The 23,878-nt window shown below is 44.1% G+C and overlaps 4 protein-coding genes across 4 annotated transcripts; 1 reads left to right on the top strand and 3 right to left on the bottom strand.

Annotated features, from left to right (window-relative positions):
* Window positions 1-338: 338 nt before the first annotated feature.
* On the top strand, window positions 339-2,372 carry LOC118430834 (fibrinogen-like protein 1). The gene is made up of 3 exons (XM_035841866.1): window positions 339-347; window positions 1,196-1,286; window positions 1,621-2,372. Exons 1-3 carry the CDS (start codon window positions 339-341, stop codon window positions 2,361-2,363), a joined length of 843 nt encoding a protein of 280 aa, XP_035697759.1. The 3' UTR covers window positions 2,364-2,372.
* A 331-nt stretch (window positions 2,373-2,703) lies between these two features.
* LOC118430832 lies at window positions 2,704-11,648 on the bottom strand. Its single transcript, XM_035841864.1, has 23 exons — window positions 11,643-11,648; window positions 11,491-11,579; window positions 10,600-10,688; window positions 10,027-10,170; window positions 9,608-9,634; window positions 9,452-9,572; window positions 9,022-9,093; window positions 8,409-8,480; window positions 8,022-8,093; window positions 7,398-7,555; window positions 6,786-6,900; window positions 6,148-6,313; window positions 5,484-5,615; window positions 4,159-4,618; window positions 4,017-4,081; window positions 3,875-3,961; window positions 3,753-3,839; window positions 3,631-3,717; window positions 3,204-3,290; window positions 3,082-3,168; window positions 2,921-3,007; window positions 2,775-2,861; window positions 2,704-2,718 (listed from the first exon to the last, which is right to left on the bottom strand). Exons 1-23 carry the CDS (start codon window positions 11,646-11,648, stop codon window positions 2,704-2,706), a joined length of 2,412 nt encoding a protein of 803 aa, XP_035697757.1.
* A 141-nt stretch (window positions 11,649-11,789) lies between these two features.
* LOC118430830 lies at window positions 11,790-15,043 on the bottom strand. Its single transcript, XM_035841863.1, has 6 exons — window positions 14,966-15,043; window positions 14,350-14,503; window positions 13,839-13,927; window positions 13,286-13,415; window positions 12,505-12,623; window positions 11,790-11,950 (listed from the first exon to the last, which is right to left on the bottom strand). The coding sequence occupies exons 1-6, from the start codon at window positions 15,024-15,026 to the stop codon at window positions 11,790-11,792; spliced, it is 714 nt and encodes a 237-aa protein (XP_035697756.1). The 5' UTR covers window positions 15,027-15,043.
* Window positions 15,044-17,383: 2,340 nt separating this feature from the next.
* Window positions 17,384-22,998, bottom strand: LOC118430828 (proprotein convertase subtilisin/kexin type 4-like). The gene is made up of 9 exons (XM_035841858.1): window positions 22,994-22,998; window positions 22,639-22,648; window positions 22,061-22,285; window positions 21,055-21,155; window positions 20,653-20,768; window positions 20,307-20,427; window positions 19,782-19,964; window positions 19,143-19,279; window positions 17,384-18,608 (listed from the first exon to the last, which is right to left on the bottom strand). Exons 1-9 carry the CDS (start codon window positions 22,996-22,998, stop codon window positions 18,349-18,351), a joined length of 1,158 nt encoding a protein of 385 aa, XP_035697751.1. The 3' UTR covers window positions 17,384-18,348.
* Window positions 22,999-23,878: the final 880 nt, after the last annotated feature.

Below are 23,878 nucleotides of genomic sequence, written 5' to 3'. Positions count from 1 at the left end.
ACAGGAAAACACTAGAGACTTGACAAATACTAGGGACTACTTGGCATCGCTGTTGTTGACATTCCTCGCTGATCAAAGCAGCCGAACATACGCATGGAGACAGACATGTTCAGAAATGGCCAAGTTTGGGCAAATGAGCAAACATATGTCAAGAGTTCAAGCCCTAAATCAATAAACTTTCAAACACACTTTGTACATGACGTTTGTTGCCATCCATTACAAGCGTTACATACAACAGCATTAGGAGATGCTCCCAGCTGATAAGACACCAGAAATGGGATAAAAAAACCTTCTCGTCAGAGAAACAAGGACTCATTCTGGATCACAGAATTGCCACCATGACGAAGGTGATTCCTTATCTTATATCTTATATAGTATATCTTATACCATATCTTTGAGTAAGCCCAAGGCAGTATGCATGATGCTGGGAATAAAAAAAGGTTGGTGACTGCAAGGTAACCTGTTGTATAAGGCAGGTAGGCTGTTGTATAAATCATAACGGCTGGAAGGAACCAAAAAAAGGCATAGAACTTTGTGTGGAAAACTAATGCATGTGGCAGCTCTGTGTTTATACATCAATACAAATAACGTTTGTTAGTAGTAGTTGTGGATAAAATCACATTGGGATAGAGCGGATACAATAAAATGTAAATGAATGGTAAAGGTAGCCCTTTTCAGGCCACATGGGGCAGTGGGTTGTTATCCACTGTGTCCAGAGCACGGTATTGGAATGTGGAGCCCATCCCTCTTCTTCCATCGGCTAATTACCATCCCAACCGAAGTCAGTTACCAATTTTTACACCTGGGTGGTGTGAGGAAAGTCGTGTGAAATGCCATTCCTAATACCCCCCTCACATTAGGCGAAAATCGATCGGACGACGATACTGCGGCAATCGCCCGAGCCTCGCTTATGATAATAACTTAATTGCACAGCAATTGTACAAGGTACAAAGTATAGCTTATGTGTGACAGGGACGGTTTTCAGGTGAAAAATGCGCGCAACCCTCTGTCGATCTTAAATATGGCCGATCTTCCATCCATACGACCGAAGATCGTGGATAATGTGAGGGGGGTATAAGGGGCACAACGTATAGCAAGACTGCTAAGGATCGTACCGTGACCTCTGACCTCCGCTTAGCTATTTAGCCATTCCGCATCGCTATAAAATAAGTCCCAATTTGGTTCATACTTTCAGACTCAGACCTTCAGCCTGGTGACTTTTATCTTGCTGGTGACTGGTGGGGTCACCTTTTCTGCTGAAATTCCTCAAACACAGGATGCTCAAGGTATCATAGATGTAACGTCAACTTTTACACACTGTATATATTCAGATTTGCTATTGTTTGTAAATTATGTGGGGGAGTTGTAACGGGTTTGTTCCATGCAAAGCCATTTTACCACTTCTTGGCATTGAAGTCAATTGATGGAAGATGAAAGGTATAATTATACTAGGAGATATCAGCAGTGAACACTGGTTTTGGAGGCTTGTGGAGTATATACAGGATGGAGAAAGTTGCCATCGAGGCCATAGTTTGGTAGTCCAAGGAAATAAGTTTTTGCTGTTAATGGCCTTTGATACTTGAGCAGTACAACCATTGAGTGTGTTGGATATATTTACAGATGAAAGTTTGAGCAACCATGCAGAAGACCAGAGAAACGACCCTCCCGCCGTCGTTGCTAGCTTTGAGGACTGTGCAGCCCTCTATCCTGTACTCTACTGGACCAACTCAGTTCAAGACGGAGTCTTCCCCATCAAACCTGCATCTTCAACCGACCACTTTGATGTCTTCTGTGACATGACTACAGATGGTGGGGGATGGACTGTCATACAGAGGAGGTTTGATGGGAAAGTCAACTTTAACAGACGTTGGGCAGACTATAAAAATGGGTTTGGAAATATCGAGGGGGAACACTGGCTAGGACTGGATAAGATTCACAACTTGACAGCACATAATGACTATGAGTTTTACGTGGAGTTGAAAGATTGGGAAGCTAACGTAGCCTATGCTAAATATGCTACTTTCAGGACTGGAAATGAGAGTATGGATTATACACTGCACATTGGGGGGTACAGTGGGAATGCTGGGGACTCTATGGCGTACAGTAATGGTATGAAATTCAGTGCTACTGATGTGGACAATGATGAGGACAGTAGTGGACACTGCGCTGAACACCTGTCAGGAGGCTGGTGGTATAACAACTGTGCTCTTTCTGCGCTTAACGGTCCTTACTTCCAGCTAGGTGACTATCACGGTACTGACACAGGGTGGGGCATGTGGTGGTTCCACTGGAAAGGTTACTACTACTCACTGAAGGCCACCAAGATGATGGTTCGGCCTCGAAACTTCGTCCCCAATCTGTGACTCAATAGATACGAGTTCTCACACAAATATTAACATTTACTATCCCTACCTGTGACTTAGCAGCTATTGTTGATACAACTTTTTTATAGTAACCATTCCCCATACATCCGTTCTCTTGTAGCGTGGTTGGTAAATATCAAAGACGTTAACGTTGTCAAGTCCAATAAAAAATTTACACCACATGTTCAGCGTGGAGTGTCATAATTATCGTTTCCTAACTAGAAAATACTCCAAGGACATCGATGCATAAAAGCCTTAATTGTATGTGTACGTACTCTCTGTATTAATCTACCAAGGCTGGACTCCAGACTAGGGCACGTGCCGGGTTCCACTGACCGTTTCAAACTCGTACAAACTTTGAACAAAACAAACAAACAAACAAACAAACAAAGAGACAAACACAAATCTTACCTCCCTGTAGTAGTCGTCCAGCATGCTGAAGTAGACAGACTGCGCCAGGTAGGGCACGTACCGGGCACCCCTGGCCGTTACCAGCAGCTCGTACGTACAAACAAACAAACAAACAAACACACAAACAAACATACAAACAAACTCACCTCTCTGTAGTAGTCGTCCAGCATGCTGAAGTAGACGGACTGCGCCAGGTAGGGCACGTACCGCGCTCCCCGGGACGTTACCATCAGCTCGTACAAACAAACAAACAAACAAACAAACACACACACACACACACACACACACACAAACAAACAAAGCTCACCTCCCTGTAGTAGTCGTCCAGCATGCTGAAGTAGACGGACTGCGCCAGGTAAGGCACGTACCGGGCACCCCGGGCTGTTACCAGCAGCTCGTACAAACAATCAAACAAACAAACAAACTCACCTCTCTGTAGTAGTCGTCCAGCATGCTGAAGTAGACAGACTGCGCCAGGTAGGGCACGTACCGCGCTCCCCGGGACGTTACCATCAGCTCGTACAAACAAACAAACAAACAAACAAACACACACACACACACACACACACACACACACACAAACAAACAAAGCTCACCTCCCTGTAGTAGTCGTCCAGCATGCTGAAGTAGAAGGACCTGCGCCAGGTAGGGCAACGTACCCGCGCCTCCCCCGGGACGTTACCCATTCGCCTCGTACCAAACAAACCAACCAACCAACAACAACAACAAACCACCGCGCTTTAGTAGTCGTCCAGCATGCTGAAGTAGACGGACTGCGCCAGGTAAGGCACGTACCGGGCACCCCGGGCTGTTACCAGCAGCTCGTACAAACAATCAAACAAACAAACAAACTCACCTCTCTGTAGTAGTCGTCCAGCATGCTGAAGTAGACAGACTGCGCCAGGTAAGGCACGTACCGGGCACCCCGGGCTGTTACCATCAGCTCGTACAAACAATCAAACAAACAAACAAACTCACCTCTCTGTAGTAGTCGTCCAGCATGCTGAAGTAGACAGACTGCGCCAGGTAGGGCACGTACCGGGCTCCCCTGGCCGTTACCATCAGCTCGTACAAACAAACAAACAAACAAACAAACTCACCTCCCTGTAGTAGTCGTCCAGCATGCTGCAGTAGACAGACTGCGCCAGGTAGGGCACGTACCGGGCACCCCGGGCAGTTACCATCAGCTCGTACAAACAAACAAACAAACAAACAAACAAACAAACAAACAAACAAACTCACCTCCCTGTAGTAGTCGTCCAGCATGCTGAAGTAGACAGACTGCGCCAGGTAGGGCACGTACCGGGCTCCCCGGGACGTTACCATGAGTTCGTACAAACAAACAAACGAACAAACAAACAAACAAACAAACAAACAAACTCACCTCCCTGTAGTAGTCGTCCAGCATGCTGAAGTAGACGGACTGCGCCAGGTAAGGGACGTACCGGGCACCCCTGGAAGTTACCATCAGCTCGTACAAACAAACAAACAAACAAACAAACAAACTCACCTCTCTGTAGTAGTCGTCCAGCATGCTGAAGTAGACGGACTGCGCCAGGTAAGGGACGTACCGGGCACCCCTGGAAGTTACCATCAGCTCGTACAAACAAACAAACAAACAAACAAACAAACAAACTCACCTCTCTGTAGTAGTCGTCCAGCATACTGAAGTAGACGGACTGCGCCAGGTAAGGGACGTACCGGGCTCCCCGGGCAGTTACCATCAGCTCGTACTTGATCGTGACGGCCTCGCTATGTACCGGGTCTCCCGCCGCGCGCCCCTGCGAGATCACCCAGTCCACCATCCGCATGGGCTGGCTGCGGAGGTCCGCTAGGTTGAAATCCTGTCAAATTTGAAAAACAACATTTGATACATTTAAAGTCACTGAAGGTTTTCCAAGTACTGAATATAGCAACAAAGAGATTATCGTATGGTTCAGGACCCTGTTAAACATGCGCATCAGATGGCTCCTGGGGTTCCGCTAGGTTGAAGTCCTCTGAAGTTTTGAAAAATCGTTTTATCATGTATAACATGAATAATGGCAACTGAAGCTCTATCATTACCTTGTACTTTACAAGTTCAGTTTGAGTCAGACTTTTTTTATTCGCACGCTCGCATTGATTTTGACATTCTCAGCGAATGTCATCCATATAATCAAATCAAAGTGGCCTAAAAGAGGAGATATGCGGTGCTGCGGGTGTCGCCTCACGGGTACGGCATCGCGATAAACAATAAATAACAAACAGTAAACAACAAACAGTAAACAATAAACAAACCTGAGCCAGCAGGCGCTCACACTGCACCGTGATGGCCATCTGGTCAGAGTCCGCCTGGAGGGATAGAGCGGTACTGCGGGTGTCGCCGCACGGGTACGGCATCGCAATAAACAATAAACAGTAAACAACAAACAGTAAACAAACCTGAGCCAGCAGGCGCGCACACTGCACCGTAATGGCCATCTGGTCTGAGTCCGCCTGGAGACTGAGAGCGGTACTGCAGGTGTTGCCGCCCGGGTACGGCATCGCGATAAACAATAAACAGTAAACAACAAACAACAAACAAACCTGAGCCAGCAGGCGCTCACACTGCACCGTAATGGCCATCTGGTCTGAGTCCGCCTGGAGACTGAGAGCGGTACTGCAGGTGTTGCCGCACGGGTACGGCATCGCAATAAACAATAAACAGTAAACAACAAACAGTAAACAAACCTGAGCCAGCAGGCGCGCACACTGCACAGTGATGGCCATCTGATCTGAGTCCGCCTGGAGGGACAGAGCGGTACTGCGGGTGTCGCCACATGGGTACGGCATCGCGAACGACTCGTTTGTCACGATGTTGATCTATGGAGAGAAGAAAGCAACTTAACGACGTTCGTCAGGAGGCAATCTACACCAGGGCCAATCAGTCCCCACTGAATAGTGACGGTGGTGCATTCCGTCTTCCCGACACTTTTGATCCACTCCTGATGTCATCACCCTTCCAACGAAAAAGTCAGCGCAGTGAATCAGACATCTGGCGACTCGTGGTGGACAAGATCGACGAAAATCATGGTGAGTGTACTTTGTGTTGGAACAAAGCTCAAACCTTTAAACCCTGAGTCTTCATTCAAATTAAGGATCATCAATGACGTTCTGTTGACCAACAAACTCTATTATCCAGAACTCTTATGTGCACAGTTTTGTAATGTGATATAGGGAAGACGATGGGGCTAACTAAGTCTAGATTCTACTAGCTCTTTATTACGGATGTATATCTGAACTTTGGATACCATTATATGTAGAGGGTCAACAGTTAACTAGTTCAAACTTCACCGAGAAAGTCGTATTTTGTTCACAATCTAACGTATCAGAATCTATTACAAAACTGCATCACCTTCAGCCTGTCTCCAACGTTGATGTTGATCTGCTGGAAACTGTCGTCCAGCGTGCCGCAAGTGATGATGGGACCGTGGTGGTGGCCGCTGGGTAGGTTAAAGGTCAGGTCTGCGTTGGTGCCGGTCCAGAACATCTGTGTATGGATCGTCAGATCAAAGTCGAAACTGGAGGAAATGCCGGATAATGATGTCAAAGTTCTTCATGTACAGCAAAGAGTGAAGCCTTTCTGATTTTTAATTCAAAATCAGTGATGAAGCTTCAAGTGTTGAACCGTGATGAGAGATGATATAAAATCAGACACGTTTGATTCCGCATTTTTCACACTGCAACAGCGACACCTAGCTGCAGTGTGAAGTATAACAATAAAGACCCATATTGCTGAGCAACCGAAGCAAAGTTTTTATTGTTGCACAAAAAGGCACACAGAGGTGTCCTACTCAAACTTAAAGCTTATATTAAAGCTTATATTAAAGCTTATATTAAAGCTTATATCAAAGCTTATATTAACTGATTATCGCAACATGATTGACGCTTACCTGACGCCGACTGACGCTACCACGGTGTGTGCGTAGATAGTGACGCTTACCTGACGCCGACTGACGCTACCACCGTGTGTGCGTAGATAGTGACGCTTACCTGACGCCGGCTGACGCCACCACGGTGTGTGCGTAGATAGTGACGCTCTGCGTCGCGTCGCTCACCAGGTAGAACAGGTCGGCAAGATCAAAGTACAGCTTCTTGATAACCAGATCTGAGAAACAATGGGTATACGATGTCAACTATTTATCTCTCCTTCTTTCCATCCACCCACCTCTCTCTCTCTATATATATATATCTATATCTATCTCTTTTTATCAAACTCTCTGTCCCTGTCTAGAGAGAGAGGGGGAGATTGAGAGAGATAACTAAGGATATTGTCTTTAGCATCAGATGCCAAGGCCATCATTACCAAGCATTATCGCTATTGGTAAAGCCCGCTTTTTGTGCATTTACTACTATTTCCACATTACCTTGTTTCAAGAAGAGGGAAGAGACACGTGAACGATACGCAGTGATAGCACAACATTACACAGTTGACTATTTTGTAAACGATAGCTGTACTGGTAGTGTAGCATAGCCTTAGTTGGCCTGTCTCTCCCACTGACACAGTAACAATTCTTCACAGAAACGTTTCATGTAACTACTGCATTTAGCCCCTTTGGGTAGGAACGTGCAAATGAAGATCATCGTCATTGTCATTGTCATTACCCCTCTGTAGGCGGCTCCAGTCTTCCGGCCCGTTAAGGTAGTGCGGGTCTCCGCAGGGGCTGTAGCAGTCGTTAAACGGACAGGAGACGCCGTGGTTTGGGTACACCTCCGGCAGGTACCCCCAGGTGAACTTCAGGTCAGTACCGGCGTCAACGTACCTGCACAGAAGAGCAAAGAAATGTTAGCGTTATTGTAGGGACCTGTACAGAGGTATTCAGACGTACCTGCGGAGGAAACAGACATGTTAGCTGTTTTAATAGGAACAGAAGACGCCATGGTTCGGGAGGGATCCACAGCTAGCTGGACTTAAGGTTAGTGCCGGCGTCAATGTACCTGCAGAGAGGGAAACAGACATGTTAGCAGCTGTTAAATGGACAGTAGGAAAAGACTCGTCTTACAACAAAAGCCAGAAGAAGATAGACTCCAAGCCGGCTTCATGGTTTGATTTCTCTAGCTTGATACATTTAATATGTACTATTTTCTGACTGTATAATAGGTAATTTAGTTGGTACCAGTTTGTACTGGTTTTCTGATAGCTGTATTGCATCAGTGTCAAGCCAACAATACTATGGCGGCTAGAGCACGGTTGTACAGAAGACACCCCAGGCCCGGGGCTTTACTTACAGGTTCCGGAGGGTGGGGAGGTCCATGAACTGTCCCAGGTCAAGTTCACTGAACTGGTTATTCTGCAGGTTTCTGAAACGTAACAAATGTACGTATTGAGATCTTGTTGAAGGATTGACATAACTGGTGAATAATTCAGTATGCAAATATCATAAACTAGATAATTTGTGGACATAAGACTCCAGCTTTGGTCATTAGTGCTGGGAAGCCTGTATCTTATTATATCAAGTGCCTGGATATACAGAAGTCATTTAATAAGTCTATGTAAGAGACATGAAAGCATCATTGCTTTAAAGTTGTGAGATGGCTTCCCTCTTAAACTGACTTGTCCTTATTGTATATCATAAATGTATAATTATATTTCTAGCAGATCATAGATGGACTTACATGGTTTGTACGCTGTTCAAGTCCTCAAATACGTCAAACGGCAGAGAACCGATCCTGTTGGATCTCAGAGTCCTGCAGAAAACAACAGTCGTTTATAAGTCTTGCTCTGTAAATATAGAATACAACACGGTGTATTCCGTATCGCCCAAGGTATCAGCCCCGACCGCGGGTCAGATCGCACGACGGCCGAAGGCCGGAGGGTGATCCGACCCGCGGGAGGGCTGAGACCGAGGGTGATGCGGAATACACCGTGTTGTATTTTATTTATGTCATACCCACCTGAGAAAACCTATGTTTTGATGCGAAATGCACCAGAAGTTGAACAAATTTGGTGCCCTCGAACAATAAGTGATGCAACAGCAATGTTCCAACGTCCGAATCAGGTATTCGAATTGCCAATTCGGCCCGCTCGAAACAGCAATTTATTCGAATGGAGCCTGTGTGATACGCCTTTCGAACCTGTGCGATACGGAAACGTACGGCCCGGTCCGGAACACCCGTATCGAACGTTTTCGCGTCACAGGTATGACATAAAAGGCAGTACATGTATAAGCTATGACAAAATGAATTAAGTTTATTGAGCTTGATATGCATATAAGCTGCGTGCACTCACAATGTTTGAAGTTCCGTCAGTCTCGCCAGAGCAGATACGGGGACACTTGTCAGCACATTGGAGCTCAGATCTCTGTCAAGAAGAATAGAATCTTAATTTATTAATCAATTGTTTCAACAATTTCAATATGATGTAGTATAACTATACGTATATAGCGTCAGTAATGTAGAGAAAGTATCAAAGTTTGCATAATCTTAAAACCATTCCTTTATTTGCTAAGGATGCTAATGCGTTAAGTAACACGCCAAAGCCTAAAAGCCAATTACCAATAACATATAAAATTTGAATGGTACCAGCATCAAGTGCATCTGTCAATATACACCAGGGCCCATCCACCATTCCTCAACCGAGACGGGGGCTGATACCAATCACTCGGAAACTTTGACCCGTTTCTGATGCCAAAAACACGTGACGGAATCTCTGTACTCACAGGTTCCTGGTGTTCCTGGGGATGAAGAAGTCGAGCTCCCGGATGGTCCTGCCCGAACACGTCATGGTCCTGCTGTGGCTGGTGCAGCTGCAGACTCTTTCTCCGCACCTGTCCCATCCACCTGTAGGGAACAACCAGTACTTTTACTTTCACAACCCCTCTCTCCATATCTGTCCCACCCACCTGTACGGTACAACAGGTACTTTCACTTTCAAGTACGACAGGTGACCCATCAGTTACAGACCCTCTCCCCACACCTGTGCCCAATTCTACGATCCGAAGTGCATGATAACCTAGTAACCAGGCCTTGTGTAGGCTCGGACTAGTAAGAAGGATACTGTGTACTCACGGTAGTCTGTTCCGCTGGTACATGTGACGTGCTTTATGAATGGATGAGGTACTGAGTTCTATGATCCAGTGCAGACTATAGGCCTGGTAAGAAAGGACACTCCGTACTCACGGCACACGTGACCTGCTTTATGAATGGACATGTGTTACTGAGTTATACGATCCATGACCCTGCAGGAAGGCCTGGTGGAGGCTAAGACTGGTAAGAGAGGATACTCCATACTCACGATAGTCCGTTCCGCTGGTGCACGTGCCCTGCTGGCACCGTGTCCCCGAGCAGCAGTAGTCTCCGTACGGGTCACACTCGGCGGGACTCGCCAGGTCAGCCGCCCAGCTCGAGCCGCACCGCCCGTCGTCCCTCCAGCGGTTCCCTGGGAAGTAAGTAAGTAAAATCACGTCACGTCGATGAAGGTTACACATCCAGGTAATAAGATACGCCAAAAAGTAGTTACTCAAGCAACGAGATATACAATCTTTGTGAATAGTTTCATTCGGTTGGCTCCGTGGATCAGACGATTAGCTGATGACAACGTGCTAAGGAGGATTGGTGAGGAGTTCACTAAGCTCGGGCAGGAAATTACCACTTAGATTGTGATTTGTGCATTTCATTTTACTACACTTCAAGACAGATCGATCATGAAAATAAACCCATCTCGAATGAACATTGATAGTGTCCTTACCCGGTATGTTGTGGTAGTAGTCCTCCCTACATACGGGTCACGTACGGGTCACATACGGGTCACTTACGGGTCACGATACGGGTCACAACCGTACATCATACCTACAATGAGCGTCCTTACCCGGTAAGTAGTGGTAATAGTCCTGTCCGCTTGTCACCTGGTAGCTGGACGCTTGGGTGGTCCGGTCCTGGGCACTGAGGTAGCAGCACCTGAGGGAAAGAGAGAAAGAAAAAAACTTAAATAGTTACATTTGAAGTCACAAATCGTTTAAATGAGCAGAACAGTCAAAAGCATAGAAATGGGTATAAAAATATTAAGTTGACTAATTCTGCTCAGTGAGTTTGTATATTTTTTTTATTGGACCCAAGTTGTTATTGCCAAATTCATTAAACATGATGAGATTCGGAGTATACTCGAAATAGTTCACCTTTGATAGCTAATTTTGTCGTGCAGTTCTTCTGTAGAAACATGAGCGCGCAGCCCTCCGGCTCGAAGTCGGGCTATTTTTGGGACATAGCGGGGGCCTTGAACTATAATTCAGTCAAAGTAAAGTAAGTCCTGCTCACCTCCATGAAGAGGCATAATCGAAGGACCTGAGTCGAATAGTGTCTCATGAAGGCATCTCAGAGCGCAGCGCAAGATGTCGGGCTATTTAGGGGACATGGCCGGGCTCCTGGAATTCTAAGCAAAAAGTAAAATAAGTCCTGCTCACCTAAATGAAGAGCCGTAGTTGAAGGACCTGCAGTCGAAGTTAGTCTCCAGTAGACACCTCAGAGCGCGCAGCCCTCCGGTTCGATGATGTCAGACTATTTTGGGGGCGCGACAGGGCCCCTTAGTTTTAAGTCTGAGTAAAGTAATAAGCCCCACTCACCTCTATGAAGAGCCATAATCGAAGGACCTGCAGTCGAGTGTCTCATGAAGGCATCTCAGAGCGCCTCCGACTCGATGTCGGGCTATTTTGGGGGCACGGTCGGACCCCTGGACTATAAGTCAAAGTAAAGTCCTGCTCACCTAAATGAAGAGCCGTAGTCGAACGACCTGCAGTCGAAGTTAGTCTCCTGTAGACACCTCAGCGCGCAGCCCTCCAGCTCGATGTCGGCCTATTTTGTGGGCACGGTCGGTACCCTGGATTTCTCAGTAAAAGTAAAGTAAGTCCTGCTCACCTCCATGAGGAAGCGTAGTCGAAGGACCGGCAGTCGAAGTTTGTCTCCTTAAGGCACCTGAGTGCCCAGCCCTTCGGCTCGATGTCAGGCTAATTTGGGGGCACGGTCGGGCCCCTTAGTTTTGAGTCACAGTAAAGTAAGTCCTGCTCACCTAAATGAAGAGCCGTAGTCGAACGACCTGCAGTCGAAGTTAGTCTCCTGAAGGCACCTCAGCGCGCAGCCTTCCGGCTCGATGTTGCAGAGGATCAGGTCGTTGTTGTTGGTCAGACTGTGGCCCGGGGCGCGGTCAAAATAACCGGTGGCCGCTCCTGTAATGGCGGGTTGTTTGGTTCCATTATAAATGCAACCCTCATTGCTATTCATTCAATTTATAAAGTCTCAAGTCTCATTTGAATCATATGTAATTTCCAATACAAGGAACATACCGGGAGATGCTCGTAAATAGTTCAGTTTGTTTGTTTGTTTTATTCTAAACATTCACTTGGATTCCTAATGCAGGATTCAATGATGCATTTGATTCAATCGCGAGACCTTCCCACGAAGAAACAAAGGGTCAAACAAAAAACGACCCCACCTGATCTGAACTCGTAGTAGTCGTGAGATGTTGAGGAGACGAAGCTGCTGGCCGGCATGGTCTGGCGGGTCTCCTCACTCAGGTAACATCCCACGAATAAACAAATGCTCAGACAAACAAACAAACAAACAAACAGACAAGCCCACCTGATCTGAACTCGTAGTAGTCGTGTGATGTTGAGGAGACGAAGCTGCTGGCCGGCATGGTCTGGCGGGTCTCCTCACTCAGGTAACATATCACGAATAAACAAAGGCTCAGACAAACAAACAAACAAACAAACAGACTCACCTGATCTGAACTCGTAGTAGTCGTGAGATGTAGACGAGACGAAGCTGCTGGATGGCATGGTCTGTCGTGTCTCCTCACTCAGGTAGCAGCAGCTGAACTCCGTGTCGTAGTCAAACGACCTGGAGAGGAGAGATAAAATAAATGATCAGAAGTGATCTCGAACCATTTTAGCTCACTGAGGACCTGGTCTTTGTGACAGAGACAGAGAAGACAGACGACGTGTATTTACAGGTTCTTTGTACTGGAAAAATTCTGGCCGGAATCGAACTCACGGCTTCCATTTCCTGCGGGAGGGCCCTTAACAGACTACGCACGCTACTGACAGCGCAGGCAGTTCCATAGCCCTTTTAAAGCCGTAGAGGCAGTAGGATTCCTATCTACTGTGTTTCGGGCACGATATTGCAACTCAGAGTCCATCCCTCTCCGTCCACTGCCGTTTATCTCCCCAACCAAAGTCAGGTTCCCAATTTTACACCTGGTTGTTGTGAGGAAAGTCATGTAGAGTGCCTTCCCCAAGCGCGTAAGACCGGTCGTAAGACAGGACTGGAACCCGGGATCTCTGGGTTCTGGACCAAACACTCTGCCACTTTCTGCCCATTTCTACACCTGGGTGAAGTGAGGAAGGTCGTGTAAACTGCCTTTCCCAAGGGCACAACGTCGGGGGCACGGCGGGTATCGAACTCAGGACCTCTATATAAGTCCAATACACCACCAGTTACGCCACACACGAAGGCATAAGTGTATGTGTTTAAATGAGTAGGAATGTACTACATGTACTTACATGCATGTGAAGGAAGCCTCCTTCATACACCACTGCGCGCAGTCCTCCGGTCTCATGCCGCACTTGATAATGTTCGCCACTCCCTGCAGCCTCCTGTTCGCTGTGAACGAGTACAGGTCCAGCGCACGGCCTGCACACAAGGTAAGGCGGAATTATGGTGAACAAAAGTTGATTTTTGACCAGGAGGTTGTGCATATTTGTCCAACAGTGAGTAGAGACGGGGGGCGACACAGGTTATCTGATACCTATATGTTATTATGTCCAGCACACGGCCTACACACACGATAAGGCAGAACCATCGTAAACAACAGTAGTGAAAAGTCATCTCCAACTAGGAAGTTGACAGTGTACATTCGATCTCACCGTCCTACACTGACCAGAGACGGGGGGCGACACAGGCTATCTGGCACCTATGACCTGTTGCTGCAGTCACATGTCTCCAACGCCACGTCACGGAGACGGGTCCATTTCGCGACGGTGTCAGCAGAAAAACTGGGTAGGTCCCAACTATTTCAGTGTTGGTTACGTAACGACCACCAGCATGCGCTCGTACCTGCTTTGATCTCGTAGTAATCCGTCCCGATGGTTCTGACGTAGTTGGTTGGAGCAGTAGCCGAGCTTTCGTCATTCATATAACAGCATCTAATAAAGAGATATCAACCTTATAAAAATTAAGGAAGAGACATAAGACGGACAGATTTCGAGAAATATCTCAGAAAGTCGACCAACAAAACGCTAAAAATGAAAGGAGGGTCTATAAGTCGAATGGAAATATCGCTGGAAAACGACAGAATTGAAAGCCAGTATTTAAGGAGAAGATAATTATTTGAAACGAAAGAAAGGGCAGTCCTTGTGATATTTACTTTTTTAACATTAGAATATCGTCTATTGATCTGCACCCGTCGCTACATATTCTTTATTCGAAAATGTGACAAACACATTACTTTTATGGACCTAGTGTAGGAATATATATATACATAATAACATTCCGGAAATCGTACAACGTAAGTCACTTACAAAGTAGTAGAGAACTAATCTCTATTACAGCGGAAGTGACGTCGTACCTGCTTCCGGTGTTGTAGTCGAATGACCGGCAGTTGTAACCCTTGTCTATCTTACAGTGGCGCGCACAGTATTCTGGGTCCACCCCGCAGTACGTCTTCACGTTGTGACCGGAAATGGACCGGTGGTGACGTAAGAAGAAGTCACTCAGGTGGTCTGAAATGTTAAAGCATTTTACATTGAAATTATGAAAACGTATGCCTTATTGGTATTGTTGACTACCTACTGTAACCCAAGTGGTCTAACAGTGCATATACAAGCCACACAAGTACTACACATGACTTGTTCTTGTTGAAAGACCTAAATATTGCCACTTCAGTGATACAAAGAGTCCAAACGGTTTTGCACAATTATCCGTTATACATCGTTAAACGCTAGTTTAGTAATACCTTTATCCGCGAGTAACCTACATCCGTTGGTTTTAAAAACGATATTAAGTCGGTGGATGGTACTTTTAAACTGCAATATCTTAAAAAATAAAGGTGAACTAACGTTATGACTAGAATTCTATCTCTATTACAGTGCTACAGTAATGAGTGAACTATACCACTGGCCTCTCTGTAAGCAAACATAAGAGCACGATAGGTATACAATGTCATATTTAATGTGCTATCTTACCTGCCATTGCGCCAGCCACCATCAGCGCTGCTACAACCAGGAGTTTCCGTCCAAACGCCATGTTGCATCAGCGAAAACACTCTCCTAGACAATTGTGACAGAGATCATCATTTTTCACCAAGATGCGGACAAGTAACCACCCCGTGTAATACATGACAAATGACAGGAAAGAAGAAACTTTGAAGGACACTAAATATAAACCATAACCATCTGACATTACCAAAATGTAGAACAGGGAGACTTATATCATTTCTTCCACCAAGTAACACTGCTTCCTCACAAAGTTCTTTAGTTTTTAACATTGTACAAACTAACAAAGGTATACTTATGTTACTGTTTTTTTTTTAGATTTCAAATAGTTTGTTTATTGTTTTATGTCAAATAAACTTTTTAAAAGTTTAAGAATATTCTGGGTATCTATCATTCTAAATTTCGCAAAGTTCTATACAGATGATATGAGCTTATTATGTCACGCCTTTCAGAGAGTAACAATGTACAAAAATGACTTGTATTATCTAAGACGAAACACCTCACCTGTAAGTCCTCCGCTATAGCTGCAGCCCCACGCCGATGTGAAGCCCTGTACTACACCAGCTGGTAGATATGGTTTCCGCTGCCAGGTTTATCTGATTCGCGCTCGTGCAGGTAATTTCTCCGCTATCACCACAATAATGCCTTTACTATCGCTCCATTATTGTCTCCGCTATAGCCACATTCTTGTGTTGTTGTACATCTAACACACGGCGGCTCCCACATAGCCGATAACTTTATCATATACAGCGATAACACAGCGTTATACGTGTCCTCCATAAAATAAAAGACGCCAAAATATAACACCTACTATATTGATGATATCTGTAATATATTCTCGATTCAATTCGGAACTGTCAAACTTTGAGATTGAACTGAGAACGATGAGCATGGGCTGCTCTGAAGAGTTCAGAATGGAGTGTTGCTATTTTCTTCAATCCATCGGTACTTGTAGTCGCCAATAGTTGGCTGATCTGAGTATAGATCTAAAGTTTCGTGTGTCGGGATTCTTCGCTCGCACCACAAGTGGGTGGCGACTACATTTCTGCAGCTTGGTTGAAGGTGTTACGTCCGTCGACTTACTAAAAAATTAAAGCGCCATTATTACAGAAAGATGTAACAATGAGACCAAACATGGATACAATTGTAGCCAACAATACGCAAAACCCAGAGAGTGTCGTCAACAATTGTATGAATCCACCTTCAAGAAGTATGAGTGGAGTTGGTTTAGTACGGGTTGGCCTTGGTACCCTGCAATATACCGTACGAATCGCGCTCATTAAAAGTGTGAGCCGATTTTATGACGTTTGTTATTAATCTATATGGCCCCATGTCCCAAAGGTCAGGTAAACAAACATCCAAGCTCTGTACGGTTGCCAGCTGTTAGGGGCAAAACTTTCACACTGGTCATGGAAACTGTTTACCGAAAAGGCAACAACATAACTGTGTGATTCTGAAAAAGGCCACAGTTGTTGAATATTTGATCCGTGTATTATACCTTTGTGTTGGAAGAAAGCTAAGCACTGAACTAATAACATAGTATACCACTCACACAGTACAGCGGTGTAAACTTGCATGTAGCGTAGCGGTACCAATCATTGTGACTATTAGGGTCATGCGCACATGCCGACGTGTGTTAGGCACAAGCCAGTAAGTTTGGGGGTACTAACGACTTTTAAAAAATCCGGATGGTTTTACGTTCACGATTTTCTACGAACCACCGCAAAAAAATGGTGCACCGTTGGAGCAGTCGTCTGTCTTAGGTACGCTTACTTAAAGATATTTACAGTATTTGAATATTTTATCAAATGCAATCGTTGCGATTCTCGATGTATAGATGGGATAAAATCATATAGATAAACACTGTACATTGTTAACATTGTCGTAAAAGTAGATATTCCACTGAGTACGATACGACTAATCAAAATTGTGTCGCACTGAATATTCATACGAAGTTGTGGTGTTTTAATTTATTGCAACAAAATCCATTGTATTGTCTCCTTTGCGCCTTCTAATAATTAACAAGGTTATATAAAGTACACTCCGGATTCAACACTCCAAAGGGGCACACTTCATTATAAAAACATCTGATTGTCATTAATTATTACATATTCTTTCACTCATAAAATTTTAACAGTGTTACGTCTCTTAGATATTGCAAATATAATTTTTTTTCCTATTTTAAGTTTGTGATTTTTCAACATTAGAGAAAATAGCTTCTGTGTGACTTAAATTATGATATTTACATTAATTTTACATGTTTCAAGTTTGCCATTATCAAGATTAGAAGTCCTCCTCGGTATCAGTGGATCAAATAAATCTGTTCTGATATGCAGCTTGTAATCTTCATAATTACAAATCTGGTACCGGGTATGCAGCCTGTACTGTTTAGTACAAACCTGGTGAGTTACACATTGAGCAGGTTTACAGGGCATAAAACACCAATACAAACATACAAACAAAATCATAACTCACCATAACTCACAAAGAAGAAGAAAAAAGGACAATTTTTGTTCCGTAAGATCTACAAATATTAGAAACGTAATGTCTAAATATACAGGTAAAAGATCAATTTTTGTGTTACCAATACCAATCTAAATTTGTCCTAATTTCTAGCATATTAATTTTCCTCTTTTAAAACAAAAAAAATTATTGATAAAAACTTTAAATATCGACTATTACTACTTTATAATACTAAGGCACAGCCTTCACATGTGTCACACACTTAATATATTGTTGAAAAAAAACTAACAAAGTCTGCTATAATGGACAACGTTGTTCTCTTGGTATTATTTTTTTGCAACAATCAAAAACAAGCTTTCCTGAGCTCTCATATTGGTACATAAGATCGAAGGCACTATGTTCACAGTGGTCTACACCACATGGTGCATAGGGCGGCACCCATATCAATTTCTTGGGCCGCACAGCTTTGTGCAGAAAGGGGCTAGTCTAAGGATGTTTTCTTCGGTTTTTCCTCAGTTTCCTCTTTCTCTTCCCTCTCCTCTTCTTTTTCTTTTTCTTTGTCTTCACCTTCTTCATCTTCTGTCAAAGACAGAACAGTGTTGGGTAAAAGTATCTTTGTACAGCTTAAAAATAAATTTACATGATAAGACTTTCATTTCTTCACTAGCTCCTTAAAATCAACAGGAAGTGACAGGAAAGCCTTTCTGTGTAAAAATTCTCGTATCAAAGACGTAATCTAGCATAATTCTGCTAGATTACGTCTTTCAAAAATAGGTATTTGGGGACTTCAAGTGTGAAATTTCATCTTGAATGTGACCATATATAGCCTTAAATAGTAAAATGTTCGAGTAATTGACGATGACAACCCTTAAATACCAGGCTCCTTATATTTACAACAGGAGGTAGACAGCAGCCACCAGGAGCCCCAGTAGTTTAGCCCCTGAGAGAGGACTGCCCCAGCTAACAGCACCCACGGCAGAACTAGTCAGCAGAGTAGAGGACACGAGTGTAGCAGCTGTCGTGGGAAGTACCAGACTGGCGCTGGAGCAGTCAGACACACAGGTGGTGCCTGGTGTTACAGGCAATGTGTTCCCCGCCATCGGATCCGTCTCTGTGCCATATAAGGTCAGGGTCCACTTATTCAGGGTGCCTGGAATGAACATCACAACAGTTATCATACAGAAGGATGGGTATGATATATAATTTATAAAAGTACTACATTTGAAAAAAAATGCTAAAAACCTAGTCAAATTGAACCTTCAACGTCTTGGTAAACATTGAGGATACTGGTTTGAGTTTATATGTAAGTTCTGAATCTGCCTGAATACTAACTTAGAATTATTTAAGAATTAATAGTCAGCATAAGTAAATCGTTCACCCCTACATTTACACAAATACGGTCTCAAATCTATGCCAGTCATGAACAAAGATATAGATATATAGGGATATAGACTTAATCATGTTTGGGACCACATCCTTGTTGTTAAACCACAAGCAATGAGTCCTTCAGCCCTAAGATTGATAAGAAGCTAGCTAAAGTGTTGCTGAATAAGCGGCAGATCACAGTTCTCTTTGGTTGTGTCGTTAAGAACAAGTAAAACTGTATGAACCATTGCCTGACACCAACTAAACCCCAAGCCCAAGCCCAAACTAATCCTAACTCCACAAGTGAAAACGTACTTACCATTGCCCGGGAAGTCCGGGTAGAAGTTCTTCAGCTCGAATGTCCATGTCCCCACAGGGTTCTCTCCCCAGAACTGAACACTCATGAAGTCCTGGTTCTCCACAGGGGGGCTCGCCAAAATGTCAACATCCCTGTGTCTGTGAAAATACAGAAACGGAGAGGAAAAAAAGACTTAGAATCTAAGGGTTCTGAGTTCCAATCCCTAGAACTCAGAACTTTAATGAAATCCTGGTTCACTGCAAGGGGGCTTGCCAAAATATCCACATCCCTGTGTCTGCAGGAATACAACAAAGTAGAGGAAAACAAGGTGACAATTTGTGGTGTTGACTTCAAATCCCTAGAACTGAGCACTCATAAAATCCTGATATTCATACCACATGGGCGTTCTGCAAATGTTCATATCTGTGTCTACTGAAATAGAACAATGGGGGAAGTGGCAAGACGGACTTGGGGTGTTGACTTATAACATTAAGGTTCTGGGTTCGAATCCGGAAACCCCAGACAGCCCAATGTTGTGCTCTTGAAAAATGCACTTTGCACCTACTTCCCCTCTCGACTCAGGGATATTAGTACCTTAGCTTTGATTAGAGATATCCTGTGAAGTAAGACAGCATGGGCTGTATAGCTAATTTCATGTACCTCAACACGAGAGACGTGGTGCCCATGGGAGAGGTCAACGACCCCTCCAGATGACCTCTGCGTTGGTAGTGGTAGTCCAAGGTCAGTACGGCGACCTCCAGGTACCGGATGTTCACACCTGAACATGAACTTGGGGAGTAGTCCACGGTCAGGGTCAGGCTGCCAGTCTGGGGGATCGTCAGGCTGGAAAATTCATGGTGATAAAAGTCAGCTTCCAAAACATCTAAACAATCTAAATAAGGTATTAGTTAACCTTAATGTCTAACCTTAATACTTAAAGTTGCCACAGATTGCAAGGATGTACGGATGCATGTATAGGCGGGAAGAACTTACTGTGGCCTCCAAAAGACAGAGACTTCAATATGGCCATCTATACGTCATACCATCATACTAAACATGTAATGGATGCATCCTTACAAGTGCACATGAATCCCCCTAAAACCCTAGAAGGATAGCCAAGAGATGACAGAAAAATTAAGTTTCATTCCAAGACACTGTTTCAAAATGTCCAGGACCTGTCCTTACCCAGGTGCTGCCAGTGTGTGCTCCATTTCGCAGGTCTGTAGACCAGGTACTGTGGTCCACGTTTTCGCAGCATCCACCAGCTTTGACGCATCCAGCAGACCAAACCCAAAATAGCTGCTCACTGCATGGGAACAATTCAATTTCAACATTAGGCAGCCAATCAGAGATGTCAGATTGCGCCCCTTACCCATAGTTTTAGATAGAAACAAAGTTAGCAGCACAGTGGATACACATGACGGTGTATGGTAATGCTGCATTGTGTATCATGACATTGGCCTCAATGAAAAGTGGCCTGCAGGCTAATTTGAGCTTCTCATAAATAAATTCAAACAAACCATGTACAGACCTCTGTGTCCAGCCGCATTGGTCATCCAGTCAGTACTGTCCAGGCTGGTCAGTCTGCTGTCCGGCTGCGATGTCTGGACAATCAGGTGCTTAAGGTCACGCCAGGTCAGGGCAGCACTGAGAAAGGGTCAAAAGGTCATAATGAATAACTTCCAAATCGGCAATGTTGGCAATAATTTGTACAAATGAAAGAATGAAGGAATGAATTAATGGATGGATGGGTGAATGAATGAATGAATGAATGGATGAATGAATGAATGAGCAGGGAGAAACTAAAACTTGTAGCCAGACATACATGTGGTTTGTGATGTACTGAATATAGCATGGTGGCTGAAAAATACAGTCACATGTCTACATGTATGGTTAATATCTAGTAGATGGAAACTTTGTATTGTATACCTACTTTGCATTGATAGCAAGTGCCAGGATGCCCCCAGCTAGGGGCGCTCCGGCCGAGGACTGGTAAAAATCTCCAGTGCACTCACTCGTGATCTTGGTGGTGACCTGGCAAAATATCACATGAGAGACATGTATTTACGTCAATGAAGGTAAGACATTCAGGTAATGACTTTGTCATATCCAGTTGCTAGTCAGTAACTGCTATTTGGCATAAGACATGTACTATGTACAGTACAGTCTGATATAACAACTCACTGTACAACAGCTAAACATGACTGAGCCAATTGAAAGCATTTTCTGATTTTTCAGCAAAATTGTGATACAGATGTGCACAAGGCTGAGAATTGCATTCAGTAAGGCTAGAGCATGACAGTGGTCTTGGAAGGAGATTTTGATATCCATCAGCAAAATAAACATATGCCAATTGAAAAAAAAACAACAATTTTAATGACCCCCATCATTGTTCCTGACCTGAGCGAATCCACTGGCTGCAGACTTCACTGTTACCTGTCCTCACTCTTGTCAAAGATTTACCAGCATCACAAAGAAAAAATTAACAAACAAAGCATTTCCTGACACTCTGCATTGTTCCTGTCCTCAGCAAACACGCTGGCTATGAGCGCGCTACAGGCCTTGCTTTATGCTGCCCTCCTTCTCATCAAACATTAACCAGCCTCACAAACAAAACAAACAAACAAACAAACAAACCATTTCGGGACCCTCATCGTTGTTCCTGTCCTCAGCGAACACACTGGCTATGAGAGCGCTGGAGGCCTCGCTTTGTGTTGCCCTCCTTCTCATAAAGATTATCCAGAGACACAAACAAACAAGTAAACAAGCAAACAAACAAACCATTTCCCGCCCCCCATCGTTGTTCCTGTCCTCAGCGAACACACTGGCTATGAGCGCGCTGCACGCCTCACTGTGCACGGCCCTCCTTCTCATAAAGATTATCCAGAGACACAAAAACAAAAAAACAAACAAAGAAACAAACAAGCAAACAAACAAACCATTTCCTGCCCCCCATCATTGTTCCTGTCCTCAGCGAACACGCTGGCTATGAGTGCGCTGCAGGCCTCGCTGTGCGCTGCCCTACGCCCAGTGCCAGAGACCGAGCCGAACGCCAGACTGAAGGGGTTGTTCACAAACCCATCAAAGGCACAGGAGTCGGGGTACTGGCCTCCTCCGCCGTTTCCGGAGGAGAAGATGTAGACATTTCCCCTACCACTCCTTCCCTGTAAAACATTGTGTAATGATTAACGTACTAAACTGTACGAGTTGGAAGGCACACGAGTCTGGGCGCAGGCCTCCAGCTCCATTTCCAGATGAGAAGATGTAGACATTACCCTTACCACTCCTTCCCTGTAAAAACCAACAAGTTGAACATTAAGATGATGATGAGTGCTTTATTTGGTTTTCACAGTTTAAAACGAAAAACTGAAATCTTAAACCAAATTACAGAGTGGATGTATGTTCGCCCGAGAGTTTCATCATAAAAGATTCATTTTAAAATAGAGTTACATGTAATTAATATACAAGTCAACATTTCAGTCGTGAGATTAAGATGTGAGACAACATTCTTACTAACCATTCCTTCCCTGAAAAAAACAACAACATTAAGATGTGAGAAACTATAATTGTCCTTATAACCACTCCTTCCCTATGGAACAACAATACTGTAAAATGCATTTAAGTTTGCGGAGCTTTAATTACACGTTAGCAGGAAAAAAGACTTTTCGCGTTGGTTTTAAGTTTGCAGTAGTACCAGGCAATATAGTTTCTTATTGCAATGGGAAAATGTTCGCGATGGCTTTAAGTTTGCGGTGAAGCGGTCACTGCATGCGAAAACTGCGAACATTAATCCACCGCGAAAGTTTCTGCATCTACAGTAACCATTATCCTTACTAACCAGTAACTTCCCTCATTAAAACAATATTATGCACGGCATGGTTTCCAGACAAAATAGCAGAGAAGCGACTGAAGAGATAAGTGTAATATACAAGTCAGAGCGAGAGAAGCGACTGTATAAAAAAAAGATTATGTAGTCACTACATAATTTATTTTTTTTTATACAGTTGCTTATATCAGTATAATAAACGTCAGAGTGAACTACTATCCAGATGGTACCCAGGCTACTGACAAAGACCACAGAAAACCGATTAATATATATTATAGTTCCTAGTAACGGTAACAGCAGTTTGGTAGGCTAGCTTAACAGTCTGTATCTGATTCTGCACCTACGTAATTATGTTACAATCATATGATGTTTATAGCCTCACTAAGTACCGACACTCTATCGTCAATACAGCATTGATTCATCATCTGAAGTACTAATTTCCAGGCTACAGCAGCCTTCTAGAACATTCGGAACAACACTGACGTCAGACTGTTGATATGGCATCCAGGGAAATATGGGGTTATCGTTACCCTAACAGACTACAAAATGTAATCCCCCTATGTCCACAAAGTAGTCCAAAAGTGCTTAGCCTGTTTCATGAGCAAAGATTACATAAACTGCCAATGAGAAACAAAATGGCTCTTGGTTATCTATCATAATTATCATTCCATCGCAAAAAACTTTTTCACTTCTTACTAAATGCTAAAAGCATGAAGTGACAAAATAGTATACATAAGATGACAACTTTTATGGCGGTGTAGAAATGTAACGTTAAAGAGGTTGTTTCGTTTAAAAAATTGTTCACAAGATAGATCAAAGAATCATTAGACATTGTCCCTCAAAATTAATGTGACTTTACAGGTATCCCTGTTATATACTTTGTCTGACCCTTGCCTCTTCCCTCATGACCTCAATGAAAAGCGGCCTGCAG

The sequence above is a fragment of the Branchiostoma floridae genome, chromosome 14 (assembly GCF_000003815.2).
Source record: "Branchiostoma floridae strain S238N-H82 chromosome 14, Bfl_VNyyK, whole genome shotgun sequence".
NCBI lineage: Eukaryota > Metazoa > Chordata > Leptocardii > Amphioxiformes > Branchiostomatidae > Branchiostoma > Branchiostoma floridae.
This window is presented reverse-complemented; position numbering and strand designations above follow the sequence as displayed.